General features: G+C 41.9%; 1 protein-coding gene across 3 annotated transcripts in view; it reads right to left on the reverse strand.

Annotated features, from left to right (window-relative positions):
• The window catches only part of KIAA1549L (KIAA1549 like), a 208,576-nt gene that overhangs the window by 24,376 nt on the left and 162,981 nt on the right, over window positions 1-21,219 (reverse strand). For all 3 annotated transcript variants that reach the window (XM_084631649.1, XM_084631648.1, XM_084631650.1), the window contains 3 exons: window positions 14,142-14,320; window positions 12,441-12,655; window positions 6,222-6,351 (listed from right to left, as the gene is read on the reverse strand). In XM_084631649.1, the coding sequence (XP_084487775.1) occupies window positions 6,222-6,351; window positions 12,441-12,655; window positions 14,142-14,320 (524 nt within the window). The remainder of the gene's footprint in view (window positions 1-6,221; window positions 6,352-12,440; window positions 12,656-14,141; window positions 14,321-21,219) is intronic.

A 21,219-nucleotide genomic window follows, 5' to 3' on the forward strand; every position in this document is an offset into this window, starting at 1 on the left:
CGAAGGGCGTGTGTGTGAGAGAGAGAGAGAGAGAAATAGCTGGCCAATTGTGTGCATTCCCTGGCTCTCTCAGTCTTTAAAACTCTCTGGTTTGTGATAAGATCTGGATTATTTGCAATGGGTGTCAGTGGTGAGTGGAAAAAAATGATCTTCTCTAGTTCTATTCCAAATCCATAGAGTAGCCTTTGCAAAAGGATGGTTATACATTTATAGAGGTGGGTTGTTGTTTTTTTAAATCCATCCATGGTGTTATGGACCAGAATGTAATCGGTTGGGCTTATTAGAGCAGGAGTCAAGTCTAGTGGGTGGAACAGGTATCCAGTTTAGAGAACAACGCCAAGAGTCAGCACCAGAGTCAACTGCCAATTACCAGAGCCAGGGGTCAAAACTGAGGGTCAGAGCCGAGGTCAGATACCAAATGCCAGAGCCAAGGGCCAAGCCAGACTCAGGGTCAGAAGTCTGAGGCCAGGGTTGGAGCCAGGACTGGTAACTGATGATTGGAGGTGAGGTGTAAGGGCAGGAACTGGAGGAGAGGCAAGGATCAAGCATGGGGAGCACAGTATAGGGGTGATGCAGGAATCAGGAAACAGGATTGGGTGCAGGAGACAGGCACAGAATGCAATGGTGAAAAACAGGAACCTACAGTTGTTTCTAAGAGGTTCCAAATTCCAGCCTTGCTTTGCCATAGCTTATTTTTCAGAAAAAAAAAAAGTCAATGCACTTTGGAATTAAACAAATCACTACATAGAATCAATTCTCACAAACACTAAATATCAAAAGTCTGATTTCTATTTAACTGCCTGCAGTTAATGTGACACTGCACCAGAAATCATTTGTACAAATATATTTCCTCCCTGATTGTTCTATTTATGTAGAGGATGAACAAACAGGCAAATTCCAGTATAGTAACTATAAAATATGGAGGGTTTTTGTATATACACATAGCTAATAAAGCTTCAGAGGTCACAGTGCTCCCTCTTTCAAGATTAATAGGTATAATCCTGACCTATTTCCTCAAGCCCGTAAAAGTGTCAGTGACTAGAAACCCACAAGAGATCTATTAATACCTAATGCTGAAATAAATCAGGTGCCCAACTACAGCCCTGTAGTTAAGCCATTACACTTCTAGAGGCTTTGATCCGTTCCTGAAAATGAAGAAAATAGTGCTAAACTATACCATAAGAATAATGATTCCTTACTAGAACTTCATGCTACAACCTGACTCAACACTAATATTAGGATGACCAGGCAGATTTTGGAGGGGGTTGTTGTGAAGAATGAACATTTATTCAAGTTTTAAAATCTAGTTGCATTAATTCATCATATACGCTGGGCTTGTATTATTTACTGTTTATTTTCATTTCACACTGAAAAACATTAGAATTATAAATATTCAAGAATAAGTGTGAATGTTAAATTATGAAGAACCTGAAGAAGAGCTCTGTTTAAGCTCAAAAACTTATTTTTCACCAACAGAAGTTGGTCCAATAAAAGATATTACCTCACCAACCTTGTCTTTTTAATATCCTGGGAATAAGAACATAAGAATGGCCATACTGGGTCAGACCAAAGGTCCATCTAGCCCAGTATCCCATCTTCTGACAGTGGCCAGGTCATGAATGAACAGAACAGGTAATCATCAAGTGATCCATAGCATAGCTACAACACCATGGACAACTACTGAAGATATTACAATGCCATTATATAAATCAATGGTATGCCCTCACCTGAAAAACTGTATTCAGTTCCAGTCACACAGTTTTAAGAAGAAGGAGATAGCAAACATAGCAGTCCAGAGAAATCCATGGAAAATGGTTATAAGGAAAGAAAGACTTTCATACAGGCCAAAGTCAAAAATTTTGGACTGTTCAGTTAAGAGAGCAAAAAGATAAGAGGGGACGTGATAGAGCAGTTGTTCCCAAACTTTAATGGCCCGCAAACCCCTTTCACTAAATTGTGAAATCTCGTGAACCCCCTCCTAAAAATGAATATTTCCAGGGATTTAAGTTTAAATTTCCTCTGCACTCCACAGGGCTCCTGCTGCTGGACCCCGTTGACCGCCCCGGTCAACTGAGCCCAGGCTGCAGGTCCCACTGACTGGGGCAGGGCTCGGGCTGCCAGCCCCAACTGCCGTGCCCCGTTCTCCCTGGGGCTTGGGCTGCCAGCCCTGCGCAGAGCGCTGGGGTTTGGGCGGCTGGCTCCCCCACTCACGGGGGCAGGGCTCGGGCTACCAGCCCCAACTGCCCTGCCCCGCTCTCCCTGGGGCTTGGGCTGTCTGCCCTGCAACAGAGTCCCTCCTGCTGCTTCCAATGCCTGGGGTCCTCTGGCCGCCATTAATGACATTTTTCTGGCGAACCCCCGGTAACGTTCTGCGAACCCCCAGGGGTTCATGAACCCCAGTTTGGGACAAGTGATTATGTAAGTGATTATGTAAGAATTCTCAGCTTACATTTAAAAAAAAAGAATAAGTTTCTAGCCCTCATGGTGGAGAGAATAGCAAGAAAGTGTGATCCGAATGATCCTAATTGCTCAAAAAAACAGAAGGCAGTTAGAAAAAACCCTAATTAACAATCTCATGATTTTTAAGTCAATTTCATTATTTTGGGATAGCCTGATTCATTTTTTTGAATGGTTGGGGTTGGCAAGACTATGTGCATATACCTAATAATTAATCTGTGTAATTAATTGCCACAAGAAGTGGATTCTAAAAAAGAAGGATTAGACATTTATTGGTCTGAAAACATCGGCAGTTACATCAGAGAGGATGCACTTGAGGTCTTCAGGCAGAACTAATTTTATGCAAATTACTACTATATAGCCATAGCCAACTATAACGTGAGAGGAAGAGGAACAGCAAAGGCATGCTTGATGTACATAAAACATGGAGTTTGAGATTAGGGCCTTTTGGAATATGAATGAATTAGTTACATTACTTATAGCTTTTTTAAAGACTCGCGCTACTTCCCCCCCCCGCTGCCGCCGCCCAAAAATAGCTTAAATTCAGCACCATAAAATCCTTACTCTTGTATTTTTGAGTTAATGACAGGAATCCATGTATGCCTACAGAAAGTTTTCAACTATTGATATTCCAGAGCTCTGTTACCTACAACCCTACCCAAATCTATTATTCATTAGCACATAATACAGATCTGCTTTTCTTCAGTCATTCAATCTTTTGATTACCTGGGGAGGCTGGACTTGAAAATGTTTGCTACCTAAATGTTTCTTTTTGGAGAAGCTTGCATAAGTAAAAGATACTGAAAATACTTTATACAATCCAATAGGAAGAGTCAACATGCAAGAAACATTTAAGAAATCTGATGTGTATAACATGTTTAGATCAGGGTGGATAAAAATTGATGACTTTTAAATCAAATATTTTTGATTTTGTAAATTTAAATTAAATAAATGTTTATCTATAAAAATATTTAGAATTCAATTTGAAATAATGACAACCTATGTGGAGACCTAAACTGAGTATCATCTATTAAAATAAATTTAATTTAAATAAAAAATATTCAAGCAATATGTTTGCTGCCAAAGTTTTCAAGAAAGTTAGGCCACCAAACTGGTGGAACTCACTGGCTAAGCACCTGGAGCCTGAGTTTATTGATGTGCTAAACCAGCTTTTGGCTGTATTAGTCTCTGCTGCAGGTGCAGAAAGTGTATTTTCTTCATTTCAGTTTATTTATCTGCCTCAATTCAATGCATAGTTCATTCAAAATTAAGAAACAGATTAGAGTTAAAAGCAGGAAAGTTTATTTTTCTCTTCCAATCTAACTAAAAACTAACTGTGAGAAGATAAAGTCTACTAGTTCTAAAACCATGAAGAACATGGTGACTAGAAACAATTTATTCAGTTCACTAACTATAGATAATGCTTTCTTTGTTTAATAAATCTGTTAGTTTTAAATGCAAAACATGTTTTGATATACTTACTTTGGCATTTATATTAGGTTTATTTAACTAACTGAAAACAATTTTAAAATGCTGTTTTTGTGCATTCTTAATTAATTCCAATATCCATCCAGCTTGACACAAATAATGAATAAAACAATTGTATAGTAAGAAAGAAATACATCTGTCAGTTACTGGGCTAACTGTACCTTCTCTGGGTCTCTCTGAGTGCACCTCACACAGGTGTCAGGACTTGGACCTTTACATCTTCCGGGGTGGAATTCAACACTTCATCTACTCTCACACCAGGACCTAGGTTACAGCCGCTTGGGTATCATGCATGACTAATTAAATAGGTCCAAATGGAGTTGGATCCTCTCATAGCATGTTTGTAGTGATACACAGAAACACTTTTTCAGAACAAAGAATGACTTATTTTGCCCCAAAGATACACATTGCTTGGAGAAACAGCTTTAAAATAGACAAAGAGGCCTATATGCATATTCACTTGCCTAAACTTAATCTCTCTATCTGCACCTCAGACAGGTCTGGCTCATTCAGCATCTGATCTAGGAGGAATAGCCTACATTGCTTGAAGTGTCCTCCCTGTCTCTGTGACTCAGTCTGTCAGCCTTTCCACTGTCACATCCTGGCCAGCCTCTCAGCTCAACCCAAGCCAAACCCCTCTTTCTTTTATAACGTCATTGAGGAGTTAGGTCTCCTTTTAATCCCAGTCTTAGACTTGGGAAGAGTAAAAACATCCTAGGCCTGAATGGAGCCAGCTGGGTGAATTCTCTCACCAATTGTTGGCCCAGCCACTGTTACCTTAACGCCTTTGAAGCTGCGTACCTGACCTCTGTCATTTTTTTGCCTTTCCTGCAAGGTTCCATAACAAGCCTTTTTCAGCCTCCTTTGATTTAACTTTTGGCATTCAGCTAATAGCACCAAACTGAACAGCAATCGGAGTCACACAATATCTATAAAAAATACAGACATGTTGCCAGTTCAGCAAGATGTCACTCACCATTTTCTAACATAATAAAAAAAGTAAAATTAAGAATCTGAATAAATATTTGCTAAACTGTATAAATGCTTAAATAAATACATACACATATAATGTATCTTCCTGGGAAAAAAAACAAGTACCAAATTGAGCGTAAAGGCTATATTGGGTTGCAAATCAAGATGTTTTAATGGCTACCAACCAATGAGCATTAACTTTTGTTTCAGAAAATAACTTAAAAGTACAAATACAAAACAAGATTAAAATGATTATTTAAATCAAGGTTTCTGGCTTGCTGATTTAAATTATTATTAAAATTGGTGATTTAAATTACTGATTTAAATCAATCCACCCTGGTTTAGATTTTGCTGAACATATTCCCTCACATTGCCAAATTCCTTCACTTATCTAAAAACCAGTGCTTGACAGTTGGAGTTAATTATTAAGTCACATGCAAAATGTCAGTCTCTCCAGAGGTTAAAGGATACCCCTTACCCAGAAGCACTCCCTTATTTTTCCAAAACTTCCTCTCCATCTTTTACTTCATCTCTAAGACCAGATCCTGTGGTATGGCTGAACTGCAGGATTTGAGATGAGGTTGCAAATATTGCATTATGACACTGTTTTACTCTTTTGCTTCCTTGATTCAGGAGGCCTGCAGGGGCAGGACAGCACAGAGGACAGCACAGAGGCAATACTTAATGCAACTAATGATGGCTAAAATAGCCTTTTGGGGCCATTTACCAGTCCAGGATTAATGGAGCACAACTTGCTCTGAATATGCAGCCTCTTGCCCCTGAAACAAGAGTGTAGTCAAGATCTGACTACACTGGCTTTGTGCCAGCTGGGAATTCCTCTACTCAAGTGGAATCCCTCAATGGCTATGTAACCCAGTTTTCCATCTCTTTTGCATCACCCAGGGTGTGGAGCAGGGTTGAGGATCTGGATCCTAATTTCAGGCAACAAAACAATGGGTAAAAAATAAAAATTGCCAGTCGGTTATAAATGGTTGTAGACTTAGTGCAATTATTAAAATAAAATAAGATTTAGAAATCAATGGTTTAATTTAGTACTGATTTTCAAGGAGGAAGTTTTGTTAACTATTCTTACACTGCAAAACAAGCTGCAAATAGAAAGTACATTAAATGTTTTGCATTTGATTTCAGTAATTTGGGGCATTGAGGAGATATAATGTACCTTAAGGTTAAACTCATAAATGCACTCTGGTTAGCTTATCCTATGCTTTTTCTCTTTTCTTTTTTTAAAGACTGAATTAAGGATTTACTGAGCAAACTTCATTGAATGCATCTGATAAACTTACATCATATCCACTGTTGCGGATCCCACGCCTTGGTCTCTCCCGGGTAACTAGAAGATCCATCTCAGTTTCTCCTGGGCTAGGGCTGTTCAGAGACTGTCTGCTTCTGTACACAGAGTTCTTTGTCTGCTGCCTGGAGAAAATCCAATGAGAAAATATTAAAATGAAGGCAAAGCACAAAAATAAATGACAGACAGTATTCTGCAATTATAACCTTTATTCTAACATTATCTTAGTTATTACAAAAGAGCCACTTTAATAGGATACCCTTTCTATACACACACAAGTGCTGGAAGAAGGCAAAATTACAGAAGAGATCATTATACATTTTGTTTTCCGTTATTAAAACACAAGAGTAAAGGGCTAAAGGGCACAGGAACCATAAACTGGAGCTGCCCAGAGGAGCTGAGCTCCAAGTGAATACCAGGATCCTTTGTGGTTTATAGCTGATAGGATTTAAAATAATTAGTTATAACTAACATTAGTTTGTCAGTTCAACGGGTGCTGCAAGTGCTGAGAAACTTTGAAATTCAGGTCATTTTATTTAGATGCCCGAGTGGGTTTAGGTGCTTAGCTTTAAACACCTACATTTGAAAACTGTGATTTGGGGCAAGTAATTTAGGAACACCGAATATCACCAGCAAAACCAGGATTAGAACTCAGGAGAAGTGAAGCGAATTATCATTGGGCCTGATTCTCAGCCCTTCCTCCCTTTCCAAATGCTTGCTGCACTAGCAGGACATCTTGAGGATTTCCTGGAGTAGAGGAATCTACGTGTGGAGGAAAGCCCAGGCACAACTTCTGTGCCATCTGCTCCCAGCCCACCTGGCATAGTTATGTTCCAGGGAAGAGATGAAGTTTAAGCAGCTTTTTCTGCCACTTCTGTGGTCTAACTGGGTAGCTATGTCTGCTTTACACCACCCCATTTTCAACCCCTCAGGCTGGAGAGAACAGGGGGCTCCGCACTCAAGCTGATCCCTGACTGCGTGAGTCCCTTAGGTGCCATTATGATAGGAGGCTGCTCCAAGTTGCACTGGGGACCAAGCCAACCCCAGGATCAGTATAGTGCAAAGCTCCCCGCCCTCAGACAATGGATAACTAAGTACACAAACTATTCTGTAGTCAGAGAGTTTAAGGCCAGAAGTAACCCAGAACATCTAGTCTGATCTCCTGTATATCACAGGCCACCAACATCACCTATCCCCACACACTGAACCCAACAACTGACACTAAACCAAAGTATTACAGCCCACAGGAGCCTAAACTATTACGTACCACAGAGAGAGAACAGGAGGGACCAAGGTGTAACAATGCCTGAGGCCCTTGCAATGGTAGGGAACTGATTGAGATATATTCAGATAATCCCAGCAAATGACCCACTCCCACACACTGTAGAGGAAGGGGAAAAACCCGCAAGGTCACTGCCAATCAAGACCAGCGTGGGAAATTCTTTCTGACCCGTATGGCAATCGGTTAGACTCTGAGCACATGAGCAAGAACTAGCCAGCAATGCACCTGAGAAAGAGAGAGAATGCTCAGTCTAACCTCAGAACCCTGGCCCACCCCATCCAGTGAGAGAGAGAGACACACAATTATAAATGTAATAATCAGCAGTCAAAGCACTTTCAGCTGCCTAGCCATTGTCACGTGTTTTGAGGGCATCAGAGGAGATTTGAGTTTTGACAGATCTGAAGGAGGTTACTGGAATGAAGGGGATCTCCTCCCAATAAATAAGGGATGGCATGGTAGAAAGTGTGAAGGTTTTTGTGGTGAGATTTGACTAAAGGGCAAAATAGGCTGGATTCATAGATGGAGCTGAGGGCTTTATGCCTGACAACAGATTTTAGTATGGTAAAGATAAACCATGAATGACCTTAAAAGTTTGGCACAGAGTGCACAGAGTGCAATCAAGTACTGCTATTTACCCTTTTAGATGATACAAGAACAAGGGGACAGTCAATGAAACTAAGAGACAACACATTTAAAAGACATACTTGATAAAAGGATACACTGATTTACACAATGAGGAATTAGTCCATGGAACTTACCACCACAAAGTATACTTGAATCAAATAGATTACGAGAATTCAAAAAGCACTGGACATTTGCATGAGTAATAAGAATATCACACAGTTACACTAGCTAGGATAAAATATTTAAAGTATAGTAACCATCAAGCCTAAGGGCCCTGAATCAACAAAGCGCTGAAACACCTATGACTTAGGGGAAGTTTCTTCCTAACCCACTGTTGAGTCCTGATTCCGCAAAGCTCTTGGAATTTTCAGAAGTGCCTGTGATATATAAAGGGGGCCGATAGCTCCCTTTGACGGACACCCAGCCAGCCAGTTAGCTGTAAAATCCCTCTTGGTAGCTGTTCTTTACTTGCTTTACCTATAAAGGGTTAAAAAGTCCCCCAGGTAAAGAAAAAAAGTGGGCACCTGACCAAAAGAGCTAATGGGAAGGTAGAACTTTTTAAAATTGGGAAAGAAACTTTCTCTTTGTCTGTTGTTCTCTGGGCTGGAGGGACAGAGCAGCCATGCTAAAAGCAACTTAAGCCAGGTATGATCATGAATCATCAGATCATGCCTAGAACTACTTATCTGAACTCCAATGTGTAAGTAGATCAGAATGTTTAACTAGATGCAATTAAGGTTATTTCTTTTATTTCTTATTGGCTTGCGGATTCCTCTGTGCTAACCCCAGATGCTTTTGTTTGCTTGTAACCTTTAAGCTGAACCCACAAGAAAACTATTTTGGGTGCTTGATTTTTGGAATTGCTCTTTTAAAATCTAACAAAAGCCTAAGTTTCAGATGTATTTTCTTTCTTTCTTTCTTTTTGTTTTTAATAAAATTTACCTTTTTTAAGAACAGGTGTGGATTTTTGGTGTTCTCAGAGGTTTCTGCATGTTGTTTGATTAGCTGGCAGCCATTCCCCGGGGGGTGAGGGTTAAAGGGCTTCAGGGTACCCCAGAGAGAGGAATTCCCAAGTGCTCCTTCCTGGATTCAAAGGGGGTTTTTTTGCATTTGGGTGGTGGCAGTGTTTACCAAGCCAAGGTCAGAGAAAAGCTGTAACCTTGGGAGTTTAATAGAAGCCTGGAGTGACAAGTATTAATTTTTAAAATCCTTGCAGCCCCACTTCTGCACTCGGAGTGACAGAGCTGGGATTCAGTCCTGACAGTGCCCAAGGGATTCAGGAACACAAGTCCCACTGAAAGTGGATTAGGAAGAAACTTTTCCTCAAGAGTGGATTAGGTAGAAACTTTCCCGATAGAGATATTATTCGACCGTTGTTTATTATGGGGATTTATCCACCTTCTTCTGAAGGCTCTGGTGCTGGCCACGGCCTGAGACAGGATATGGGATCAGATGGACCATGGATCTGATCTAATATGGCAAATCTTATGCTCCGAAATTAAAGGCATTTAGAATTACATGTGTTTCTTTCAAAAGGACAACAAACATTTTCTCCTGCTTATATAGTTAGGGACACATTTCCTAAAAGGTTCACACATTTAGTGCTCTAATAAATGCACACCCTTGACCTGATTATATACCACGCAGGGAAAAACTGAGACCAGTGCATGCCATCAGCAAGGTTTTTAAAAATTGCCCTGAGATTGCCAATTAGCTGATTTAAGGAAGACTCACTAATGAGAAGGGAGGTATCAACATTAACAACTGGCAATCACGTGGTATGTGTCTTCTGGGAACACAACTGCAGCATTTTGAAGCATGAATTAGATGCACGGAATGCTCAAAGCAATTGAAAGCACAGGGTGTTGGTTCTTGTACAAACCAAATTATTTCGTGATAGTGTTTTGTAAACAATTTTTAAAATGCTGTTTTCCACAAATCTGAATATATAAAGGTCAGCCTGAATAATGCATTTAATTTATTTTTTTCCTCCCATAATGTTTTGGAAGTCACATACATACAATTAATATTAATGGTAGCTATACCAGTGAAACAAGAGGGTAACATGCCATTTTTTCCAGGAACTCTGAAATCTTTATTATTTTACCTACTTCTACAGTACGTTATCTTTAAAAATGTGAACTATTTAAAATATAGGTTTTTATTTGCGTATCAATATCTGGACAATGATACAAAGCAAGCTGTATTAGTCTTATGCTAAACTAGACTGCTGTAAGAGTGATGGTTTTTATTATAGAAATTGGATTATATCAGTTCATCTCTCAGAGTTGCACTAGGCTGCAATATCATGTTACTGTATTCATCCAATAAACTTATATTCTGTAAAAAAAAAAAAAAAGAAAAAGAAAAGAAAAGCTTGAAGCTGGGAAATGTCCTGCAGCATATCAAATTAGGTATCTACAGCAAATCTGTCATTCTAGATGTTGGTGTGGGGACCATAAAAGTGGTTGTTTTCAAGAAACGGTCAATTTTTCTGTGGCAAGAAACATTCCCAAATTTTGAAAATGCCTGACATCTTTACAGAAAGTGCATCAGGGAATGATACCTTTGTTTTTAGTTCCTGTAGCCCAGCTCTATTCAGCAAGCATTTCTAGTGTTTGTACAATTAACATTTAATGGCTCGGCCCTAGTAGGCAGAGAGATCATTCCTTGACAGTTCAGAGTACTTGCCTAGATGCAGTTTTTCGTAACAATGAACTTTGTCTAAAATAGCTTACCCATTGGTTTACACAATACATTAGAAAGCACACTTAGAAAAACAAAAGTATTCCAGGATCTGTCAGCATACTGGTGCATAAACAAACAAATATTGGTATATCTAACAAAAAGCAGATGGTTAATATTAAAGCTTCATGTATAATGTTCTAAACGTTTCCCCACACCACTTAGGATACATAATAAATATCCAAAATATGGCTTCAGTACTGGATTGTTGTATTGTACACATTAATATTCGTGTTTCTGCAGGCCTCACTTATATTCTCAGGACAGATTGTGGTAATAAAAATAGGATTACTGTAAAATACTAATATTCACGTTCAATATCTTACCTTTTCTATGCATATGTAACAATGTATTCCTCCCTCACTGAATTCCTGTTCAAGGAACTGATGCCCCAGACCCTTCAGCAAGGACACTAGATACAATTTAATCAGAATCTTTTTTCTTCATTAATCTACCGGTAAAACCCTGGGACAAGGCTTCTCAAACTCCACTTCCCACTCTCTCCAGACCCTCACATAAACAAGCTCGTTTGTCTGCAGCTATTGCTTATACTCCAAGACCAGCGCTTTTAGAATCCTGGCTACAATCTCTCTCACCTGTGAAATGGGGGAGCATGCCGACTGTGTTGCCACTCCCAACAAGGCCGGCTCTACTAGTTGTTGAGGGGAGATCTTGGCGTGACCTCCTCGCTTTGTAAGGCAACTTGTGCTCGAGGTACACTACTGGGGGAACTTAGTGCAGACCAGAGCCTGCAAGGATGGCCAGCCCCGGTGCAACGCATATAGTTGGGGCTCCTGACCCTCTCCTCCCCTAGTACATCTCTGTATCTGAAAATGAATGCTCTCCATTTGTATATTGCCTCCACGGGCTATAAAGTGCCACACAAACATTGATGATGTCTCACAATACCCTTACTCGTTTTAGAGATGAGTAAATTATGTCAGAGATTAAATGACCTACCCAAGATCCCAGAGCAATGAAGTGAAGAAAGCACCGTAGCAAGTGGTTACCATTAACTGCTGAAGGAGATACTGAAATCAACAGACATAATGGTGGCATGTTCTAATTTGCTGGGTCTAAGTTACCTATATCTTAGATCCAGCTCTGGAAATAATTACAGGTGTGCCTAGAACAAAATGATAGATTGGATCACTGTTGCACTTTGCAGAAGATCGGAGTCAAATGCAAATTCCTGGCTCAAATCCATTTCTAGAATAATCAGTCTTTTGAATAATAACCTGAGCACATTTTCAGCTTAGATCACTTTAAAAATGGCTCACAAAAGACCTGGAACCATGCAACCTTCAAGTAATTTTGTTCTCTTTCCACTTCTTCTTCTGTAACCATGTTATGGTTTTACTAAATGTGAAACATTCAGAAATAATCTTGGGCAATATCAATTTTCTTCATGAAATAGGAGGCACGGAACAGATTAAACATTAGTATGTAATACACCTTTTCATCATCAGTGATGGATGTTTGCACTTCAGATGAGTCTTCTGCCCTACAGCCCTGAGGCAGTGCCTACTTTCTAGATGTATATAAAAAACAAAAACATCTCACCTGTTTTTAGGCTCTGCAAATGGAGAAGATACATCTGCCTCTGGTTCCAAAACATGGTCTATTTCCTTTTGTGCTTTCTCATATATCTTTTTTCTTTCTGTCAGCCCCTTGTTGTCAATCTGAGGGAAATCATAGTATCCTTTCCTCTTGGCTTTCAAGCGCAGCTTGTTGCGATAGTGCTCTATATCGGACTTCTGCTTCAAGGCTTTGTTTACCTAATGGAAGGTGAACGAATTTCAGATGACTATGCCATGCTGATGATTTCTCAACTACATTTTAAAAGTATATTTGATGTGCAACGCTTTGCTCTGCAGAGTGCCTCTTGCATCACACCAGGCCACCTGTCAGCACTAGGGAAATGCAAGGGACAGAGTCGTATTTTGTACGACTTGCAGATGGTTAAATAAATTTTAATCTCCTGGAACTAAGTACATCATAACAGTGACTCAATCCACAGCCACAGAAGAAGAGAGCTGATGTCAGCCAACCATCTTCTTGACCCAAACAATGTTTATTTTTAGGGAGGCCTGGGGGCAGTATTCTGTATATTTGAACAAATTTCACTTTTGCCCAAAGTTGACTGTGTAAAAAAATGTCTGCTTTATTTAGGGTTTGTAACTAAAAAGTCAAATTCTACGATCTCCTTAAGAACTCCATCATATCTGTGAGTATGTAAGGGAATAGCATTTGTATGTTCCTAGGTCTTACTCTGATGATACACAGCCCACAATTCTTGGAAGAAAAATAGGCATTGAATATTGTGCATGCCATGACGCTGGATATAAAATGACAATTGTGACGCGTTAGAGCTTAAAATACAAGCACAAAAGTAGAACATGATATAATGCCCTAATCTGGTCTCACGCGGGTAGCTTGACTACACTGTCTTTTATTGTATTTCAAACTGGCTAGCAGTTTAAAGTGTTGATTTTGTCCAATAAAGAGTTAGCCTTTACATAAGTGTGCAGCATGGAGAAGCAAATAAGAAGCCTTCCCTCCACATTAGGTATATAAATTCCCTCATTCCCCATAAAAGCAGTTTGTTCTAGAACAAAATCTAAATAAAAATATTTACAATATTATTTGTAAAATAATACAAGTCTCAGAGCCAAGCTGCGGCATTTAGTCAATGGCCCCATTAGATCCCAGTGCAGACCCACAAGATTCTATGGGGACCTCAGGAGCAAGTGTACCTAATATGCAAGCCAGCACACAAACAGAGCGAAGGCATGGCCCTGCTTTCTCCCCATCCCACTGTGAGCAGGAAGGATAGTCTAAGGACTTATGAGATCTAGGTTCAATTCCCAGTTCAGACACGGACTTCCTCTGTGAACCTGAAAAAGTATGTCTTAATCTACCCTTTGCCTCAGTTCCCTTTTTTCTAAAATGTGGTGCTGGGAAGATAAAATCCCTTAATGATTGTCAGATGTTCAAATACAACAGGGATGAGGGCTGTAAAAGTACCTAGATAGGCTTTCTCCTTCAGGGCACCATACATCTATAGGTGTGTAAGGAAAGAGTGGGTCCTGAGCACAGAGACTGCATTTGTGACAGGATTTTACATAGGCCACACAAAGGGTGAAAGGCTTCTAACATTTCTCCTCTCTCTCTTCAATGCACCAACCTAAGGTCCTATCACAATGTGTGCCTCCAGATATAATCAAGAAACCGGCAGGTGAAACACTGTCAGATTACTCTTACCTCTCCATTAATGATAGCAGATTCCTGGCTCCTGTCTGATGCAGGGTGAGCGGGAGGCAATGCTACAGGTTTGATAGCAATCAGCTGTACAGATCCAGAAGATGTGTCGAAGGGATCAATGGCAGACTTGGCGATGTTCTCAAAGAGAATGCCTCCCTCCTCTTCATCACTTAGGGGCACTAAAGCATATTACGTTTATTGAGCATATGCTCTCAATAGGTTTAATACAGGTTCACGTGACAACTAAGTGAACACACGCAATAGACTAATACTGAAGTGCTCAATAAAACTAGACCCTGAAGACTTCCACATTGGAAGAACTCCAGTTAGATTTTAGATGGATGAGAAACTTTCTTCTAGGGGATTGTTTCTTTACATGCTCTCCCAAAAAGGGAAGATTGATTTTCACCTATGGCATGGAAGGAAAATTAGAAAAAAGATTGATGTAGAAGAAATTGTAGGAAAATGATAATGGAAGACAAAAAGCACATCCTTCCATATACTTTATACAAAAGAAGATTGCCTGTGAGTTTTCAGATGCCACGACACGTATAGAAGTATCCAGCAGAATCCCACATTAGCACTTTAGGTCAATCTGAAAATAAAGCCACTGATTTTAGCAAGGACTGTAAAGATGATTACTACTGAAGCTGTTAAAATGAAGCTCAGTGTTGAGTGTGCAAGTATGCTCAAGTAACTGCTAGTTCCCCAGCTGATGTAATCTTTTGCTTTAGAAAAATAGCACCTCCAGTCATTTCATAAAGTTTGTCAGAATTTGTGACCAGAAAGGAAAAGACTACTAATGTAAAACAACTCTGAATGTTTACAATTAAAAGGCACAGTCAATCCTCTATTTGTAAATCTCTGATTAAAAGGGGAGCCTTCAAAAAAACCAAATTAGCCATTTTCCCCAATTTATGTTGGAAAGAGGGCATCACATTATCAGTTGTTGAAGCCTATTTTATCTTTGTTTTGAAAAAAGTTAACTGTAAGGCATAAGGGCAAATTCTGCAGAGATCCCTCCTTAAATAATTGTGCTATGAAAGAAAAAAATGTATTCTATCTGTTTGAGACAGAAGTAGAAATCAGCTTCCATTAAAGAGCAGAGTGGTATGCTCTATATTACTTCCTCTGAAAATATATTCTGTTTTAATCTTTAATCACTGCAAGAATTATAATACACTAAAGGCAGCTCAGCAAGAGATAGATTAGCCCTGGTTAAACAACTAAGATAGATAGTTTGGTAAAAATGTTTGATAGAAGTTACATAAAATATGAACCCACTGTATAAGCTTATTCATCTTTCTCTGCGTATTCACAGTAGGCTGAGTTGAGATCATTTGAACTGTTGAAAAATACAGGTTATATCATGCTGTCACTAAATAATGTCCCTTAGGATTTGTGAAATTGCTCAGATAAAATGGTCTTTATTTTAGTCTATTGGGAACTCCTGTCAGACTTTTACAGAGGGTAGTAAAGCACATGAATTCTGAAGACTCTTATTAGTAAATGGGGTGAAAACCTGGCTCAGTGATGCCAATGGCAAAATTCCCACTGGTTTCAATAGGGACATAATTTTACAGTAGGAGTATTAGATGAACAATCTAAAGCTTACATACTATACTGTACTACTTAATAGGAGAACATTTAAAAATTATTATTAAGTCCAGACACTTTTTCCCCCCAGGTATTTTTAATTGCTTAATGCTTGTGAAAGGCATGCAATTAAACAGCTTTGGACCATGGGCTTTTAAGCTAAATAGCTATATAAACTGCTGTTTAGTCAAAGAACAGTTACAAATACAAGCAGTTGGACTGCAAGCTTCCTACATGCTGCCATAACAAGGTGCTTCAGTTGTGGAGGGACTGCCTCTAAGGGAGAAAAATGAGTTCATTAGCTTTTTGATGGTGTTTTTTGTGAAATGGATAGCTGTACCAAATATTGTACCAAGACCAGAGTTTTATTTTACATACACAATTGAAAGGTTGTCAAGAAGGTCATGACTGACCTGAACTTGGATAGTATCTAACCAGTAACCTAACTGCAAAAAGATACAAAATCTGGTACTAACTCCCTCACCCGCATCATATAGGCCTTGTCTGCACTGGGCCATGAACAGTGTGTGAAAACCAAGACTGAACTTTATTTAAACACTATTCCTGCTAAACAAGTTTTAGACATGGATTGATGGCCAGCACTGACTGGACCAAACTGTTTTGAAACCACTTTCAAAAGTTAGTCCCAACCAGGCTCAAATATAATTTTTGTAATGGCTGCTTTTTAACAATGTGGTCCAGTCTACACTGTTCAGGCCAATCACAGAGGAAAATGACTTAGCTGGAAGTGTTCAGTTTAGTTCAGATTCTAATTTCACACCTAGCTCAAAGCCCAGCAAAAACATGACCCCAGGCTGCAATGTCTTTTTTCTCTAATCTTCAATTCCAGAACAATAATGTTTTCAAACAATCCCTGCTCATCACATTGCTTGCAGAGAGCGCAGGGGAGCACAACTGTGTTACTGTCATCAAATATTTCAAGAGTATTGTACTTGTTAATTAAGGTCTCAATCCTGTAATGAAGTCCATGCAGACAAAGTCCCGCACCCACACAGACTACTACTGGCTTGAAAATGGCTCAGCATCGGCATTCATCTGGCTGCCCAGAACTAGGGTGACCAGATAGCAAGTGTGAAAAACTGGGACAGGCGGTGGGGGGTAATAGGCATATATATAAGAAAAAGCCCCCAAAATCGGGACTGTCCCTATAAAATCGGGACATCTGGTCACCCTACTCAGAACGCATTGCAGGATCCGGACTTAAGAGTGCTTATTTACCTACTATTTCTTTGCGTATTGGACACATACTTATTCAATTAAAAGAGAAAGGATGAGTGCAGAGAATCAATGGTCAGCTACTTTTGTTGTTTTGCATTAGCACAAAGCAAAAATACCATCATCACCTCTAAGAGCAGAAAAGTATATCTTCAGCATCTAACATTGTGCTATTTGTATGGATAAATTAACTCTAGGGCTGTCAAGCAATAAAAAAATTAATCGTGATTAATCGTGCAATTAAAAAAAATTAACTGTGTGATCAATTGCACTGTGAAACAATAAAAGAATATCATTTATTTAAATTTTTTTTATGTTTTCTACATTTTCAAATATATTTATTTCAATTACAACACAGAACACAAAGCGGACAGTGCTCACTTTATATTTATTCTTTATTACAAATATTTGCACTGTAAAACAACAAAAGAAATAGTGTTCATCAATTCACCTAATACAAGTACTGTGGTGCAATCTCTTCATCATGAAACTTGAACTTACGAATGTAGAATTATGTAGAAAAAAAAAACACTTTCAAAAATAAAACAATGTAAAACTTTAGAGCCTACAAAGTCCAATCAGTCCTACTTCTTTTTCAGCCAATCGCTCACACAAACAAGTTTGTTTACATTTGCAGGAGATAATGCTGCCCAATTCTTGTTCATAATGTCACCTGAAAGTGAGAAAAGACGGTTACCTTTTCCGTAACTGGTGTTCTTCGAGATGTGTTGCTCACGTCTATTCCACAAAAGGTGTGCATGCTAGCCACATGCACGGGTGCCAGAAGTTTTTTCCCTAGCAGTATCCGTAGGTAAACTGGAGGGTGTAACCCTGGGTGATGGTGTTGAGGACCCATCGGTCCAAGGTTAGCCGCGACCATTCTGGGAGGAAAGCACACAACCAGTTGGAGAAGGGAAGCTCTTTTGAGGGTGGATCCCTGATGAGGACTGGTGGAGTGCCCCCGAGCGTCCTGTCAAAAACGCCTTTTCCCCACCTGCTTGCCCTTGGAGGACCCAGGCTGGGGGGCAGGCCGAGGCTGCCTCTGAGGGCGTCTCTTATAGTCCTGCTGCTTCTTATGGGCGGCCTCGTACTTCGGGAGGGCAGCCTGGGTGGGAGTCTGCTGCAGCTTGAACTTAGGTTTTGCTGGAGCCGGGACATAGAGGCCCAGAGTCTGGAGGGTCATGCGGGAGTCTTTCATGCCATGGAGCCTTGTATCTGTTTCCTCTGCAAACAGAGCTTGCCCATCAAATGGGACATCCTGCATGGAAGACTGCGCCTCGCTGGACAGCCCAGAGAGCAGGAGCCACGACACCCATCTCATGGACACCGCGGAGGCCATTGATCGTGTGGTCGTGTCCGCAGCCCTTCCTCCTAGCGGCCGCTGGCCCTTCCTCCATTAGCGCCTTGAGCTCCTTCCTATCATGCTCCTGAAGGGATTCTTCAAACTTGGGCAGGGAGCCCCACAGATTGAATTCGTACTGGCCCAGGAGAGCCTGATGATTTGCCACTTGTAACCGGAAGCTCGAAGATGAATAAACTTTCCTTCTGTCAAGGTTCCTTCCCCACTCTGAACTCTAGGGTACAGATGTGGGGACCTGCATGAAAGACCCCCTAAGCTTATTCTTACCAGCTTAAGCTAAAAGCTGCCACCACCAAAGCGTTACACAAAGAACAGGGGAAGTGCCCACTTGGAAACGTCTCCCCCCCAAAATATCCCCCCAAGCACTACATCCCCTTTCCTGGGGAAGGCTTGATAAAAATCCTCACCAATTTGCACAGGTGAACATAGACCCAAACCCTTGGATCTTAAGAACAATGAAAAAAGCAATCAGGTTCTTAAAAGAAGAATTTTAATTAAAGAAAAAGTGAAAGAATCAATTCTGTAAAACCAGGATGGTAAATACCTTACAGGGTAATCAGATTCAACACATAGAGAATCCCTCTAGGCAAAACCTTAAGTTACAAAAAGACACAAAAACAGGAATATACATTCCATTCAGCACAACTTATTTTATCAGCCATTTAAACAAAACAGAATCTAACGCATATCTAACTAGATTGCTTACTAACTCTTTACAGGAGTTCTGACCTGCATTCCTGCTCTGGTCCTGGCAAAAGCATCCCACAGAGAAGACCCTTTGTTTTTTCCCCCCTCCAGCTTTGAAGGTATCTTGTCTCCTCATTGGTCATTTCGATCAGGTGCCAGCGAGGTTATCCTAGCTTCTTAACCCTTTACAGGTGAAAGGGTTTTTCCTCTGGCCAGGAGGGATTTAAGGGATTTCCCTTTACATTTATGACACCTTCTGAAAGAGTCCAGTCTCCAAGAATCTTTCTCTGTTCTTTGGGGTCAGGGCTGGCTGACCCTGACGTTCCCTGTGATTGACCAACTCGACCACCAGGGAGTTGGGCACCGGGTGGGTATACAAGTACTCATGCCCCTTAGTGGGTACAAAGTACTTGTGTCCCACCTTTTTAGAGCTGGGGGCCAATGAGCATTTGAAATCTTAGCCACCCCTTCATGGACAGGCAAGGCCACCCTACCCAGTGCCGATGGGGACAACACGTTAAACAGAGAGTCTGAGGGCTCCTCCATCTCCTCTGCCTGGAGGAGGAGTCTTGCTGCCACCCTCTTTAAGAGTTCTTGGTGGGCCCTGAAGTCCTCCTGCGAAACGGAGTGGGGTGGGGCTGCAATCGCCTCCTCCAGGCGGTGTGAAGAAGCCAGTGTGGTGCTCTGGGTGTCGGCCGGCACTGGAGGGTCCACCACCTGGTCAGACTCCGGGCATGGTGCCAAGGACGCGTGTCCCACCACCTTTCTCAGGAGTCTGGAGAGGGAGGCCGACGGTGCCTCCGAAGCTCCGGCCACCGAGCGAGCTCCCACCAGGGGCTGCACTGGAGGCCACAGTGCCCACTGGTACCATTGGGCCGGCCACGATGCTCGGTGCCACTGCACCTGCTCTGGCACCATCTGTTGGGGTTGGCTGGCCTGGCCCATGGAAGGATGGCTATGAATGGAGACCAGGCTGCCGTAAGATCTGCTGCTGTCTCTGGACCAGGAGGAGCAGCAGTGCCGGGATCTACGATGGCCACAGGACCACGATCTCTATGTGGAGGACCAGTACCAGTGGTAACAGCTGCTCTGCGAATGGCCTCGATGGGCAGACCCGCGACAGCAAAATGTCGGCGATTGACGCCCGGGCTGCGATGTCTTGGTGGAGACTTGGAGTGGGAGTCTGAGAGGGAATGGCATCGACAACCGTGCCGTGATCGACTGCGGTACCCTCTCCAAGACCAGGACCGATGGTGATGCTCGCTGCAGTCCTGCCGATATTCGCTCCTTGAGGATGAGCAGTGCTGCGAGTCCCGGCCGGCCGGAACCCAGCCGGACAGTCTGGTCCGTGTCAAGGGCGATCCACCTGGACTCTGTCCCGAGCGATCACTGGGCAGTGATTGGTGTCGGGAACATTCCCTCGACTGAGACCGGTACCGGGCCAGAAGCGACTGTGGAGATCCCAGCTTGCCTCTGGAGCACGGGGCTGACATCGGCGCTGCTCCAGGCACCAGCATGGACATAATGTCCTGGGCCGCCTGGAGAGCTTCAGGCGTGGATGGCTTCTGGACATCCAGAGAGGCCTGTTCTGAAGGGGCCAGGCTAATCTGCTCAACATGAGTGGGAGGCCTGGGGCCCAGTGGGGATCGAGGACTGCCAGACATGGGCCTAGCCTCTGTCCCAGACTTCCCTCAGTGCCGCTGCAAAGAGGGAGTCTTCCTGGCCCTCTTGGCATGCCCCATGGATAGAGAGCAGTGCTGACTGGTCAATGGCACCAGAGGGTCACCCCATACCGACGCTGCGGTGCCAGGTACCGGTTCGGAGCGGCATGCCGGGGTTGGGGTCAGCACTGACTCCATCAGGATGGCCTGGAGCCTAATGTTCCTTTCTCTTTTGGTCCAAGGCTTAAACGACTTGCAAATCTTGCACCTTTTGCTGATATGGGTTTCTCCCAAGCAGCGCAAACAGTCTACATGCAGATCACTTCCTGGCATAGAATGCCTACAAGAGCTGCACGACTTAAACCCCAGGGCGCGGGGTATGCCCCGGCCTGGGCTCACTGCCTAACTAAACAGCTAACTAACTACAGGTACTAACGCTGAACGAACAAACAGTTCTGGGGACGAGCTACAGCAAAGCTGGAGCAGAGCAGTTCTGACACACCTTCACTGGTGGCAAGAAGGAACTGAGGGTGGGGGG

This window comes from Lepidochelys olivacea (genome assembly GCF_965140295.1).
Source record: "Lepidochelys olivacea isolate rLepOli2 genome assembly, chromosome: 6".
Taxonomy (NCBI): domain Eukaryota; kingdom Metazoa; phylum Chordata; order Testudines; family Cheloniidae; genus Lepidochelys; species Lepidochelys olivacea.